The 16,111-nt window shown below is 38.3% G+C and overlaps 1 protein-coding gene across 4 annotated transcripts in view; it reads right to left on the bottom strand.

Moving 5' to 3' along the window:
- Positions 1-3,266: 3,266 nt before the first annotated feature.
- NR5A2 (nuclear receptor subfamily 5 group A member 2) overlaps positions 3,267-16,111 on the bottom strand; it is an 88,188-nt gene continuing 75,343 nt past the window's right edge. For all 4 annotated transcript variants that reach the window (XM_068199616.1, XM_068199618.1, XM_068199617.1 and 1 more), the window contains one exon: positions 3,267-6,503. In XM_068199616.1, coding sequence (XP_068055717.1) covers positions 6,256-6,503 — 248 coding nt within the window. In that variant the 3' untranslated portion in view covers positions 3,267-6,255. The remainder of the gene's footprint in view (positions 6,504-16,111) is intronic.

The raw sequence follows: 16,111 nt of genomic DNA, 5'->3' as shown, positions 1-16,111 counted from the left end.
TGTAGTGTTTGATGCTAAATAAAAGCATACTCCCATAATAAGCTTCTGTTTTCACAGCATGAGTTGAATGAATTGATTAAATAAAGTCAATCAATTATTCCATGTCATGTTTTTTATCTGAAGTTTATATACAATGAAAAATAAAACAAAGTTTATTAAATGAAAATTAAAACCAATATGGCTTACTATGGCAGGTCCCTAAATTACATACATGATAATTTATTCAGGCCTTGTTAATACTTCAAAGAAATTATTATAATCCAGCATATTTTATTTAATTTTTTTCTTTTAGGTTTAAAGTTAATCAAGATTAAATATTTATGAAACATAAATATCCTCGTGTCTCCTCCATGTCCATGCGCTTCCTTTTTCATTTTAGTTTTGGAGCTATTCCTCCCCCATTATCTCTTTTGCTCTCCACTATAGTTTATGGACTGATCATAATAGACATTTACAATACTCTGTATTTTTTTACTGTTGAGTTCAAACACAGGCAGTCCTACAGACCTTCTCTTAATGTACAGTTGTAGTGTGCTGCCTTGGTATGGGAAGCAGAGCTCTCTGCAGAACTTCCCTTCTTTGATTCATGTTGATCATGATCAAGTTGTAAATAGCAGGACAGCTGTTGTGATGTAGTGCAAGGTAAAACACCAGAGTATTGATTTGAAATGCCTGCCTCACTTCTCTGCTATTCTGCACAGCACTCTTCTGCTTATATGAGTGGGAGGACACCACTGCAAAACAGGAATTGAGCTGTGCGTATGACTGAAACTCGATGTTCCTCAGGGAGCTATGCCTCAAAAAATATTTTATATAGGAGCAGAAGTACTGGATGTTTGAGCTTGCTTTAGGAATTCCCAGAGATGGCATGTGGGGTGTGTGCACACGTCTGTAGGCATGCCAGCAGCTGCTGAATGGCCGTCAGCATTTTCTGTTGTACAAACAGGAGCTTGTTTGGGGTCCTTCCCACAAACACGCTCTATTCCCTCTGCTGCAGAGTCCCTGTTTTGCTGCATAATTGCAACTGACAGCCTGGATTGGTGGTATCCAGCAAATGTTCAGCAGCATCAGTGGCAGGGTGATTGACATGAACACTGCACAGGGAGGTTCTTGCTCTGTGAAGTTTCTGGTCTGCAGCAGCATGATAAGCAATCAGTATTACTGGAAGCATTTTGACATGCTGCACCTCAGCCTGAGAGGCATTTCACCCATTTACACTCTGATCCTGAACACAGGGAGGGCAAGATGTCAATGGACACAATTTTGATTCCAATGCTGTTTGTTTTGGCCTCTGTTTTATTAGCAGCTAATGGTAAAACCCTGCAGTCCTTGCTGAGGCAGGGCAGCAGTGGTCTAGGCCTCCATGAATACAGACAGCTTCAGGAGCTTGTGCTCCACCACCTTGCTTTACCTCAAGTCTAAATTATTCCCTGAGGCATGCACAGGACGTTCACAGCAGTAAACGTAGGACTTAAAGAAGTTACAGTGAAATGGAAATGGGTCAGGACCTTCCTGGGGCAATGCTGAAAACTCACCTAGTATTGCAAGTTCAAGCTTGCATGCCAGACTTCAAAACTGTCAGTAAAATTGAGAGCATTTTGTTATGTATTGGAACAAACCCAAAGGTTTGCAAAGCATGTTTGGTGCAGAGATTCTACATCTTGTCCCACCAATGTGTGGCAGACCAGACTGTATCTGTCAAGTAGCTTCTGGTGCTGCTGCCTTCTGCTGAGATCCACTGGCATCAGAGTAGGCATCAGCTCTGTACTCCAAGAGGTCAGGTCCTCTTTCACCTTTATCATTTAGAAAAAGTTTTTTTGTTGACAAGTTGCCCTTAGAAAATTCATCTTTTTTCTACTCAAGTGCAGCTGAATTTGCTTGACTGTCACAGAAGTATTTGGGCTCATGCCAGTATCATAGTGTAATACAGCTCTAGGATCTGCCCCTAAAAGTTTATCTGCAACTTTCTTGGTTTGCTAGTTAGTTTAATGCTGTTTGCCATTCCAAATTCTGACAGATGCAACTATATGTAATTTCCCTGGAAAAAAGCAGCAACTCTGTCAGAGAAGGTAAAAATATTGTTTAAATGCTTGTGATGTATTTAGACTATGGGCTTCAATGTAGGGGTTAATAGAGTGTTATTCAGTATTCCAGGAAATTGTCAAGATCACCAAGTATTGTACTGACTTGACCTATGTTACATTGAACTCACTCTTTCCATGTTTCCAATAAAAACATACAGCAGATTGTTCCAGAAGCAGTGTCAAACTCAGTTAAAAATAAATCCCCTCATATTTTAAACATGTAGTGTGTACACTAAATATATCGCATCAAAATATATCTCTTGTAAGGAAAACTATCTAAAATATATCAACCCTGAAATCTCCCCTGGGTCTCTGCAAAACCATGGGTTTCTGTTATGATTCCTAAAAGTTAAAATAATCCTTCCTCATTTATAAGCCACCAAATCCTCCGTGTTTTACTCTGCTTTTCTTGCAACACTGAACCAGCTTTGTTTCATTCAAGTGCAGGATTTGTAAATAACTAATTATAGCCCTGTTTTTTCCCTTGAAGCATTAACATTTGGCACCTGAGAGAACAGCCCCATTTCAACTACCAGACAGTTCAGGGGAAGCACTGGACTGGGTCTCAAAACAGTAGGGTACAGCTGACAAGCTCTCTTGCACCATTTCACCTCCTGCTCTCAGAAGAGCAATCAAATGAGCCAGAGGGCAACTTTAGGAAAATATTTTCCTCTAGTAGCAGTAACATCTGTCTCCTTGGCAGCCTGCACTGGCAGTTGTGTTGGAAGCTGTGGGTTTGCCCCTGGCCCTGCCATGTATTTACATTGCTGAGAGGTTATCCTGAGCTCTGTTGGATCCTGTTACCTGATTTTCTTTTGTTCTGACATTTTCCCTCCCTGATGCTTTGGCTGCTTAACTCTTTGTGGGTACATGTAAAGTGAAAATTACGTGTGCAATATGAGATCAAAGGTATTAATTAGAAAGTATGAAGCAGTAAATTTCTCTCTGATTAGAGATTCAGCTTTTCTAAACTGTTTTAGCTGTATTTACTTGGCTTCAGCCTAGGCAATGTCACCATTGCTGTCTGAGCTTTTCAAGGTGCTCTTCTCTACACTTGTGTCTTTCACTTGTATCAAATTCTCTTTGGCAGTCATATTTCTCCTGCATTTTCCTCTCCTCTTCTGAGTAACTGATTTTTGACTGATACTTCATTTCAGTGAAATGATGGTATTATAAAGACAATTATAAAGTAATCAGCACGGGCATATCAATATTTATTGAAATACTGAAAAAAATAATTCCATTGGTGATGAGAAACTCTTGGCAAGAACTGACATGACAATATGTATTTCACTGATACAGTAAGAGAACTTCAACTTCAACAAGTAACTCACTGCACATTCTAAGAGTTGCATGGATTTAAATCCAAGGCAGCTGCAGAACATCTGTAATACAAATAATCAGACTTTACAGATTGTCTGTTTACAAACACAGAACAACTATAATAAACCAGCCAAAGCTAAACCTTTTGAATTTTAGTCTGCTTTTACTAATATATCTTGTAATCAATAAGGCAGTCAGAAGAAAATGCTTGGTTACAAAGTAGTTAACAATTAACATGAGCGGGTTCTTTTTGTGGTTTGTTTTGGTTTGTTCGTGTACTTCGGGCGATACGATGGGATTCTTGGAACCCCGGATGTGGGCAAATATATGTTCAATTATCTGAAACCATTTTCATGAACCTAAATTGTTCCTTTCTTCTACATTCTTAATTTAATTCTTCTGTCCTGTATATGGATAATGGTGCTATGAATAATTAGCAATATTTTTTCAGCTTTTTCCTTAATATTCAGTGAAGTTCACTGTAGCATTTCAACAGGAAAAAAAAAAAAAAAGAGAAAATACAGAATGCAAACACTTGAATTAATACTTCGCTTTTCTTTCTGAAGGAAAGAATGACCACACTTATCTTGTTCATGTATTTCACAGCCACCATCAATCGGCACCCGCACTTTACTGTTAATTTTGTTTGTTTGAGGGAGGGCACTGGTATTTAAATAATGCTTCCGTCTGCCCTGGAGGATGCTGAGGGGCTGTGCTCGGTTTGCTCGAGGTCTTTAGGACAGTACTTGTGTGCTGTGGTACAAGACAGGCATGTAGGAGTTGCAGACACTTGGCTTTGCTGTGTTGTTACCCTATGCATGGACAGAATATTAGAGCTGATTAATACAGGCAACTGAAATAGTGTGCTTTGTACTAATGCAGATGTAATAACTGATGTCTTTGGTATACAATGTATGAATGGTTGGACAAAAGTGAGAGAAATGCACCTTTTCAAGTTCACATGAAACAGAAAAAGTTACAACTCACATAATTTACAATAGATTTAAATAAACTACATTTAGGATTATGAAGATTTACAGACATTTAATCAAGTGAATGATTTTAATTTGTAAAGACCCTTCTGTGTCCCTGAACTATGTTCCACTAACTTGAAGACATGCTACAGTAAACACATATATTTGGCTTCTTCATTCTGGCTATATCTTATATAAAGATGAAACCAAAGAACAATAAATTAGCATCATAATTGTCTACAGTGAAAACTATCATATACAATATAAATAAACTATTCAAAAGCCAGCAATTTTCATGAAAAAAATTAAAGTATTAGGATTTTATACAGTTTCTACAAGTGATTGTGCAGCCGATAATCTCAAAAATTAAAGTAAAAATGAAATACCCCTATTGATTTTAGTGTCTCACGACATACAGTAATTAAGTACTGGTAAAATAATTACCAATTTAAAAGAAATAATAAGGAAATCACTGCTCTGCAATTTTATCACAGTTTTTTCCCCACAGGACCTAAAGAATGTAAACACTATGTTTTTGTTAATGCTAGAGATTAATACTTTATTTTGAAATGTATGTTGATCTACACCTGCGCAGTTACCTTTAAGGGTAATGAAATAAGGCAAGACTTATAAATGTGGCACTACATGTTAATACTGATATCTTCATTTGGACAGAGAGAGAAGTGTTTGTTCTTTTCTAATATTTGTTCTGCAGCAGACTTTGGCCTACACAGATACAGCAGTATCACTCTTCTTTCTTTGCGTAAAATAGGTATATTACCTAACTTTGAAAACAGGAAGTTTCGTTAGATATTGGATGTTTGAATAGAAATTTAGTTTCCAAATTACTGGCAATTTTAAAGATAATATCTTAATAAGCTCCGTGGCATCATCCAGTTGTACAGTTCACTTGTCACTTCTTTTATCACAAAATTCTTTTAAAAATTTTAGTTTTTTAACACCAGTATTTGGTGTTGTAATTTCTGTTTTCTTGTCAGAGTAAGTGCTTGGGACGGCTGAAATATCTGTATTTTCTTCGTTTAGAAACAGCCATGAATATATAGTGGAGCCATATTTTAGCAGCTGCTTAGTATGCAGTTGAATTGGCTAATTTATTTTGGAATATTTCCTTAGCTGCTTAAAAGGTATCTGATAGGAGCAGTAGAAGAGGGATACTGCCTGGTAGAACAACATGAACACGTGACAAAACAAACTTCAGAACACAGTTAAGAATGCCAAGCTAACTGGATGCCAGACTGTTCCTAGGAGCGGTTTGAAGGCCCAACAGGCAGGCCCAGCCTTGGAGGGTTTGGTGGCCACAGCACACGGCACGTGGCCTAGGCCAGCTCTCTCTTACAGCTTGTTCAATGGATGCCACATCATTTAGCACAGAAGAAGTAAGTGTTGGGTCCCTGCAAGGATGACAGAAGATGCTGTAGATGCAGGTTTGCATCTGTTGTAACTGTTTTACGAGTCCTTCTATGCAGTGAAGGAATTCAGTGCACTCAAATCCCCCACCATCTTAGCTCAATAATACAGATCAGGTTTTTTTTTTCACCTAGGTTTCTTCATGTTGGCAATCAGCAGAGTTAAATATACAATGATCATTCTGTCCTTTTTCTTGTTGACATTGGTGATGGTATCCACTTGGTAAGTTCACTCCAGTATAAAGTCCTATATAGATTCCTTTGGGGATGTGGAGCATATGATTCACAGTTTGCAATACAAATACCCTGATACATCACTTATTTACTATTAGTATTTGATTATTATACCATTTTGCAAAGTCTTAAAACCACGCTTTAATTAGTGTTGCTTGGAGCAGTTCAGAATAATTTCTTTTCCTTGAAAGCAGAAGCTGTAATGGGTATAATTTATGCTCTCTTTGCATGCAGCATCTCAATGAGAAGGTTATTACAGGGCACATCCCCGTTCAGGTGTTTGTAATAGAGGTACTCTTCGGCCTGCATACTGATGGCCCGGATTTCTGGTAGTCGCAGGAGAAGCTGCCCAAATTTGTCTGTTTGCTGTGGGTAATTACACATGGTGTAGTCCAGCAGAGCAGCATTCACTTGTTCCTGAACACCTTCCACAAGCTGGAAGTTCTCGAGATTTTTGACATCTGAATGATAATAAAAAAAAAACAGGTAACAATTCAGTTGCATTTTAATTCCTATTTATGAAGTCAGTGTTTCACTAAATGGATGGGGTTTTTTTGCCTCATGACAAAAGCATACTTTACAAGCTGCTGAATATTCAGTGAACCCTTTTGCCAACTTTCCTGGGAAAATGATCACAAAAGAGCTTTAGTGGAGTGTCTTGTTGAAATTCTGCATATACCTCAAATCAATTAGACACCAATGGAGTCTGAGCAAGGTCAGCTCTTTTCATAGCTAACAAAAAGAAAGGTTGAGGATTCCTAAAGTAGAATACCATAATATATTGCTAGCAAATGAGTCCCAAGAGGAAGCCCTATCTTTAACCTACTGTGTTACACAATTCATATAATTCTGTATTAATTTTTCTGACCCAAGGTGAAATCTGTGTCCAGGGTATGATGTAGTTAATTCTAATAAAAAGTGACAGTGCTCTTGTTTCTGTTTGACATTTTCAAAATGATTCTGAAAGCCTTTGACTTGTCTAGCCTATGTTAATGAACCATCTGGTACACTCCAGTGACTGCCAAAATAATATTCCCTACTAGAAACTCTCTAAAATATATATTTCACTGACTAATGATCTTTATAAAATGAAATCATTGTCCTTTGGGTGGAATACTAGATAAGAATGGTGCCCTTTAACCTGCATATGGTTTCTGAAATCCAACACAGATTTTTTTTTTTTTTCTGGTATTGGACAACGGGGCATTTACATCAGCACGGCAGGTACAGTTTGTTCACCCTGCCTGTTTGATTATCTTCTGTTCCTATACAGCAAGTTCAAGCTCAGAAATGCTGGTCAGAGATAAATGCCAGTATATTATCTCCTCATTGTTTGCTCCCCTGTGTAAAAACCACTCGCATGAAATTGTCTTTTAACATGTCTGGTGAATGCAGAAGTTATTCTAAAGCTTGCAAATTAGAGTGCTGCTCTAATGCAGGAAGAGGGAGCTGATTAGAGAGCACTTGCTGGGAGAGCTTGTTTTGGTTGTGTTTGATCATTTTTACCATCAGTAGAGTACTGTAGCACTTTCTGTAAGGCTAAAGCGTGGTGCTACTGGGCACAACTATGCTGCTTATTCACTTTTTATAAAGACAAATCTCTTCATCTGTGGATATTCTTGGAGCCCAGGAGATGGAGAATTTTGCGGAATTTGGTTCATTGTAAATGCCAGCCTTTGATTATGGGGAAATGAGTGTTTTCCTTTGCAAAACAGGAACACACGTTGGTCACCCAATCCATCAGGAGCCTGGGAGACTGTGTCAATTGAGTCTCACTGCAGCTTTTCCTACAAGTGCTCTAAACAGAGCAAATACTGGTTTCTGCATATAACTTTGTGCTGGAACATGAGGGAAATGGTTGGAGGAGGCAACCATTGTCTTTAGAGCAAGAGGGTAGGAAAAATGCCTAGGTCCTGGTGGCAGCCGGTGGCAGCGCGCATGGCCTCCAGAGCCTGAGTTCCAGGCTTTGAGCAGGAGCCCCTCTGGAATGTGCTGGCTGCCAGCTGCACGTTGGATTCCCTCTTGCATGAACCGGGGCCAGTGTTTCCTGCTGGGGTTGTTATTGCCTGCCTCTTTCCTGTCCCAGTTTCACTGTGGAAATGAAGCAAGTGACTCGGGGATTTGTGCTGCTTGTTTGGGAACTGGGGACATAACATCGACCAGAATTTTGCTAGCTGACTTAAGGAACTCGCCAGTAATACTGAAATTGTGATGGCTGTCCGACAAGAATCCTCTGAACTTTACATTATCCCAAGTGAAGAGGACTGGAAACTTCAAAGCTGCTATGCCTGGTCCCTTAGCTATTCAGACTCATTTATCCAAAGTCTTTTTGCCAGTGTCTCTGGAGATCTTTGTATAATCATGTTTTCCTGTATCACACTGGACATTTTCTCATACAAAATATAGCTGTTTATAATTTTATGTACCTACAGAAAACTCCCAAGGTATTTTGTAGCTAGTGTAACCTGGTTTAAAAATTGGGTGTTCTAAGCATATTTTTATAAAGTTAAAAAAGAAACAGTATCACCAATCACAATTAGCTTAAATAGGTTGTTTCAGATGCAAAATATAGTAATGAATGAATTGCCAGAACATTAAACTCCCACAGAAAACAGGGACTATTCTGGAGATTAAACTGTTAAACAGCAAGGTAAAATGTATGATGATTTCAGAATCAGTATTTGGAACTTTTTTCCTCTGTAGAAATAACTTAAAAAGTCAGGAAGTTTTACAAACTGTTAGCTGATTCAACCCCCTTCAAATTCAAAGGGTATTTTTCTGTTGCTCTCTGTCTATTTTGAGCCATATTTTCTATGAGATTGTGCTGGTTTCTTGGAAAACCAGGTTCATTATTATTTTTACCCCCTGTTTAAATGTTATTGCATGGGTTATATATTTATTGAAAAATCACAAGATACATTTTTACATTTAAAGTAGAAATAAAATCTGAGAATTGCAAAATTTTAATATTTTTCTACAAAAGTGGCAAATTTAATATGTGTTTTAGAGCCACATATTCTTCTGTTTTAGCTGTATTGATGCCATACACCAAGTCAAGAGGAGGCATAACATTGTTGGTATTATGTATTAGCCCCAAACACAGGATCAGTGGCTTCTGGCAGTGGGTGCACCATTGCAGTGTGAGATGCTCCTGTGCCCCTGTCAGCTCTGTGGCTGCAGGGAGTCCCATGGGCATTGCAGAACTGCAGAGGAAGCTCTGCACTGTTTTCTTTCCTCGTGTCCGCGGATAGTTCCTTCAATACTCACATGTGGCAGCATAAGCACTGCAGCCGAGATGTAAAAACAAGTCCAGTTGATACTAGCAATAAAGAAAAAGTATTTCTGGGCTCCTTTGCCACATTCAGACTGGGGAAATACTTTTAATGTCTTTCCTCTAAACAAATTCTTGCTATTTGTGGTGAAGCTCAGTGCTTGTAAACAAGGTGTTATTAGTTAACCAGTGAAAATATGTAGATTTTCCTTACTTTCTATACTGAATCAGAGACAGTCCAAGTAATCACAGTTTAGGTCATCACTACACAATTTGTGTGTAGATCTCTTCAGGACTGCAATTACAATAGTAGGGACATAGAGGCAACCTGATTTGGGATGAGTCTCTGTGAAGTGACCAAGATGTCTGCATATGACTTTTGATATGTGTTCTTATCTCATATACATTAACAGTGAATGTTGCAATAAAGCAAATGAGGCAATCTGAACAGAGAGAAGTCAAAGGATATGTGCTGAGAGCATTGTGTAAAACTCCACTGTCATCTCTCAAGCTATCCTGGGATACTTATATATCATCAAAAATAGATTTGCTCCGCCCGTAATTGCAATAAAAAATAATTTTTTTTTTTTTTTGAGAGAGAATCATAAACTGTAGCTCTGGTTAAGATGAGTAATAACAAAGGAAAACATGTGAATATTAAGTTACTTCCGGTAACTTCAAGTTGTGCTGGTAGAACAAGAAGTGGTACAGCTTTCACTGGTGGTACTTAGTGTTGGTTGATAGTGATACAAATGAGATTAAATAATAACCTTTGGGTTTAAGTAGATGGTTTTCCTGTGGTTTGAGTTTTGTTTTGTGCTCGGTATTTATTATGTAACTCTGGCTAAACAGATTTAGTTTTACAAGTATTTCCTTTGACTGCTAAGGAGTTAACTTTGTGAGACACCAAGCAATGCTGATGTAACTGCTGAAGGCAGTCGTGTACAATGAGCGTGAAATCTGCTACTGATGTGTACAGCACGACATCCCTTATGCTTTCACATAATTCCTCATTCCTGTTATTTTTTTCTAAACTGGAATGTCTCTTATCGATCTTTACATCGGTTAGTAACAATTTAAAGTACACATGTTTAAGCTTAATGCAAGAAATAATTTTCTGAAGTTTAGATGCTTGTAAATTAAATGAGTAGGAGTAGGTCCCCCCCTCCCACCCACACACCCTTTAAATCCTAGCAGCTAGAAAAAGTGTTTTGTGTTGCTACAGTAAGTATCAGTCTCTTAGCTCTTCTACTTTATTCACTCAGGGACTAATTACCAACTTTTTACATGAAACAGCCTTACTGTGAGCTCACAGTGGGGCGCGCATCTTTTTCTATCCTTATTGAAAAGTAAACCCTTAGGTCTTTTGGAATATATTATATGTTTTACAAGAAATAGCAATTGCTTTTCTGTCAAACAAAGAATTTTTGTTCTCTATAGCTTACTTTTGACGATTAAGACAAAAACAGTATTATAATGTGTCAGGATCTGCTCTGCAGCCATAGTAAAAATCTGCCAGTATTCCCAGATATCCCCCCATTTTGATTATTTTCCACAGCTGCCGTAAAACCGTGCGTTAAGCTGAAACTGCATACCACATTCAGCCCAAGGAAAACACTTTTGCATATTTTCCCCCAAAATGGGTCTGGTCTTTAGAGGGGAAAAATATTTAGGTTTCAGAGAGATTTTCTCCCTCTCATATTCCAAACATGAAATACTGAAAATTTGGGGGTGTATTAATCTATAGAGAGTTTCCTTTGGTCTGGGAATTTTGAAAAGAAAAATGAAACAGAATGAGAGATTTAACTTGGAAAAATAGTAAGTCCTTGGGAGCACTAAATATTTCCCAGAGAAAGCTGGTTAAATTTTACTGCTCATATCTTTTATTCGATGCTTTTTCTACATGAAGCAATGAAGAGGTGTGAACATAGCTCAGTTGCCTCTTTGCATTTTGCACCATTGCAAGGACAAAATAAGATTTCGGGCCTCTCCATGGGAAAGAGGATTTCTCCCTTTCACAAGGCTGCTTCCAGTCTCATGGATACTCCCGGCACTAGGGCTTGTTCCAGCCCTGGTCTGAGCTTCCTCACCCGAGGGTCTGATGAGCCCCATCATTTAAGGACTTTATTGAAGCCCAATGTCTCTAACACTTAGCAGCTCTTTGGAACGATTGATTAGCTCATTGATAAACTGTTATATCTTCCAAACTCTGCTGAGGCTGGTTTGGCCAGGATGGCCTTCAGGCTTGCCCTCTGAGAGGTTTGCCTGGTTCTTTCCAGCCGTGCTGCATGGCTTGAGAAGCAGCATTGCCTCTGCCTAGAAACATTCTGTTTTATCAGGGACAGCGACAATGTGCCTCCTCACATGGCTGGGGTTCTCATCAGGGGCTTTAGTGTGAGGCCAATTCCCATCTGATCTTGAAGATGGAATATGTTAATTCTGATTAAGGTTTTTACCCCAAAATGGTCCAGAGAAGGGGAATTAACCATGACTGAGGTGATGTTACTGAACCTCCCTCTATTTGAACAGTTTTGTACTACTTTTTCCTTTCTGCTAGCCCTACAAAATCTGTGCATTACAGGACTTAAAACACAGGTAGATTTTTGACGTGTGGTAAAAATTTTTTTGAAGGCAAGTGTGCTAATGGTTGATCAAGTGCCAATCTCTGAAAATTACCCACAATTCTCCTTCATTGAAACTAAGGGCAACAGCAGCAGTTCCATATAGCACATCTGTCATGAAGGCAGATGCATGCCATTCTATAGCTAAGCCTTCTTGACAGACAAAATGCTATAATGAAGGAAGATTTATGGTAAAGATAAGCTCCTTACTGCAAAATTCCCCTCAATTTTATTACAGCAGGACTGTGCTGAATATTATTCACTTAGAAGTCATGGGAAACAGTTCTTGATAGATGTTTTTTAATCAGTGATAAGCTGCATAGATTTAGCACTTTCCAAACCTTAAAAAACCTCTACACTGTAAGAACAAAAAGCACTTTTAATTATTAAGACTCCCAAGTCCAAACTGAATGTGCAGAAAACTTTTCCTGTGTTTAGGATTCTTTTTTGGCAGTGGTTAAGCTGTCTGTAACAGTGCAACAGTCGATCTCTGACTATTTACTAGGGTCATAAACTAATTTTCATTTTCATTTGAATGTAACATCTGATAAAGGGCACATTGTTTTGAAAATCTTAATTAAATTCTTCTTTAGCAGAATGTTTCATTCATGCCCAAGTATTGGGCAAGACTGCATATTTTTTTAAAGTGAGAATAAGGTACTTAGGAGAACAAGCTGTACTTCCTAGTCTGGATTCTATTTCACTCTCTCAGTTTTCAATCTTGATGGACTTCTGGTTTCTTTCAGAAGAACTATGGCTCAACTAAAACATTTTTATATTGCTTTATAGTGGTAGGCTTCTTTCTAATGCTATTTAAAATATTGAAGCCTATTTTTCTGTTCTAAAAATATTGTAAAATGATGGATTCTTACTGAGAAGTTCCTATGTGTTAAAAACCATGATTGTTGATTTTGTGAGTATTTTTATAATTGCTTTTGCTACTGTTAGCTCTGCAATGGGAAGAGAGACATGAGAAAAAAAGGTGACTCCTCTCCTTGTGCAACTGTGGAAGTAGGTTACTACATTTCAGTTGTTTCTTTTCTTACAGTCTCAGTAAAGAGAAAGGGCAAAGCTTAATTTGATTTCTTTAATCTTTATGACTGGTGTAATTACTGAGCCATCACTCAGGAAAATAAACCAGCTTGACTTTCAGCAGCTCAGGCTGCATTTACTCTCTTGCAAGTTAAACAAACAAAATCTCTACTCACTTCTTGTCCTGACACCCCAGGAACCAACATCATTATTACTTGCACATGAGGCTTACGTGATACGGTGGTCATTGAAACACAATAAAACAAGATCTTGCCAGGCCTCTGATGGAAGAGTTGTTCACAGATCCTGTCCCAAATTCCACAGCCAGCTACACCCTTAAATACAAAGTCCAGCATTTCTCACTGCAGCTTGGGAGGGAAAAATACATCCAGGTACAGCCACAAAGCCAGGGGTATGGGGAGCCAGTGGGGATGAAACTGTGCCCCAGTCCTGCAGATGGGGGGACAGACCACAGCCCCAAGCAGTGGTTCCACTGCTAGCATTTCAGCTTTGCTGTGCTTAAACTCCACTACCACCTCACTTTCTTTCACTTTCTAGAGCTCTCTCCCTGCCTGCAGTTCTGCCCCTGTTGGAGCCCCAGCCTGGCTCCTGCCCTGTGGGTCAGCAGTGAGACGTGTTTTGTGTCTCTTGCTCATCTGGGACTGAGGACAGCCCATCCATGGCCCAAAGGTTCATTCTGTAGGTATTTTAGTCCATGCTTAAGCATTCACTGATAGGATTATGTTCCATATGAAAGAGTAGCTGCTGCTTTCTTTGAAGACATGACAGAGGAACAGGAATTTGGAGAGCAGTTCCTGTGTTGAGTCTTCAAGGAAATGTCCCAAACAGCTGGAGTCTCTCACCCTGCCAATGGGTGGTCTCTATAGCTACTGCTTACTACAGGCTGTTCTCAGTGAAAATGTGCTTCAGTCTTCAGGTTGAAGCTCTGCTGGTGCATTGGAAAAATTACCCCAATATGATTAAACCCAAATTTACTGCCTGCCTTTGCAGGCTGGTGGAAAGGGAACCTGCCTGGGCTGATGTGGCTTTCTGGTTCCTGCTTCTAGGCTTGTTTGTGTGTTTGATTTAGTGACCGCTTAAGGTAAGTGACAGATCAATTCTAGAAAAAATGTCTCAATCTAAGTCTCTCTTTTCTAGGAAAAAAATCTGTAACCACTGTCTTCTGGAGGTGTGGTCATATTTGTAGGTGAGCACACGTTGGTAAACTAGAGCAGAAATGGTTTAGGGAAGGTCTCACAGATAAACCGAGAGAGAAAGTGAGTCAAAACTCATTTTTTTTCTGAACTCCTCACCTCATCCCAGGGCCATAATATATGTTTGGGCAATAAATGTTTGTCTTTGAATATTCAGTTAGAATGAGCATTGGTAACAAAACTGCTGTGCTAATTATCATACTATCACCAAGTTTTTATACATATATATATATATACACACACACACACACACACACACACACATATATATGTGTATATATATATATTACATGCAGGCAAATTTGCCAGAGCAGTAGTATCACAGTATCAGATTTCATAAAGGCAGAAATTAGGCTTCTGATAAGTTAAAAATGAGACTAAATAGGAAATTTATTGGACCAAAGAGTTTCCCCAGTTAATTTCTGCAACATCATTTTAATCTTCAATAGCACACAGAGTTGTTGGTGTTTTAAGGGAATTATCTGTCAATGCCTGCAATTTGTAGGGTGTGAATAGTTTAAGATTTCATAAATATTTATTAAGTTCCTGGGAATGGTGATAGGACATCATACAAAGTCCTTGAAGTTATGAACTGAGGCAGAAAGGGTGTTATATGCAAATTACAATAATAGTGTGGTACAGTTTTAAGAGGAGCAAAAACCAATGTATTATTTAGGTGAGAAGAAGCTGAATATTTAAAAAATAAGGAATGAAAATTTTTGAGAGATTTGCATTTACCTAGAAAAATTTTGCTCTGCTTTTGCCTAGACATTTGTAACTTTTTTGAATGTTTGCCTTTACTGGTCTCATGAGAAGCTGCACATTATCTATCCTTTCCCTTTCTCTCCCTCTCTTGCTACTCAAGTACCATTTAAAGTAGGAATAATGGAACAGATTAATTTTGGGGGTATTTCTACTGCTGCCATTGGAAGTTGACCAAGGGGTGATATAGTCCAAAGAGAAGAAATATAAATATTTTCTGGAAAAATATAGGCTATAACTTTCTACTGAGGTTAAAACACAGAAATGCAGCTGCCACTGAAACCCTTTTGAGTATCAGGCTCTATCCTTTTATAAAGCCCATCTGTCTCTGCAGATTATAAAAAATGCATGATCATAAAAAGCAGTACTCCTTAGGGGAAAAATCTCTCTGTACTAATCTTGTAGTCACTTCACAAAACAGTTTTTAATCCCAAATTTGCATTTGATTTTCAGTCAGGAACTTTTGTGGTTTTTGCAAAGTTTTCTTATTCCATTAGAATAAGATATGAGGTACAGTTTGTTCAGGTGGCAAGTCCAGACTATGAATAAACCAATGTTATCATATGAAAGAGAATTAAACAGGCAGATCCAAGTGGGGATATATTAAGCCAAATTTAAGCTCCAGTAGTTGAATTTAGCCTGTACTAGATGTCTGGTTTGCCTCAGGATATATTCAGCTTTCCAGCTAATCGACTGAGGAAAACTGCCTCAGGTATGATAAAATTTACAAGAGAGCTCAGTCAAATAGCTCTTGTTATAAATACTAGCTTAAAGGCATTCTTCTGGTCTTTGGGATCAGAACTGTATTTGCATTTCATTATTATATTTCAAACTTTTTCAACTTGGTTAAAAATATTAGACCAGCCAGTTTGGATTATATCATCATAGTGCTTTCCAGTTAATGGTTGAACTTCATACCAGATTTTTATTACTGGGTGAATATTGTTTGGCTTTATTCTTTTGTTAAATCCAAAGTCCCACAGAAGCAAAAATTATTATAATATATTCTCATTAAGAGAAGGAGAATTAAGCAAAGGTGTTTTAGTGATGTGCCAATCTAAGAGGTACAGCACTCTACTATGATTTTCTGTCAACATAATTGACAAATAATTCAGAGTTTTAAGCCTCTTGCACTATTTTCAGACAAGGCTTAGTGTGAGAACTAATTG

The sequence above is a fragment of the Anomalospiza imberbis genome, chromosome 9, assembly GCF_031753505.1.
Source record: "Anomalospiza imberbis isolate Cuckoo-Finch-1a 21T00152 chromosome 9, ASM3175350v1, whole genome shotgun sequence".
NCBI lineage: Eukaryota > Metazoa > Chordata > Aves > Passeriformes > Viduidae > Anomalospiza > Anomalospiza imberbis.
Note: the sequence above shows the minus strand (reverse complement) of the source record. Positions and strands in the feature narration are given on the sequence as shown.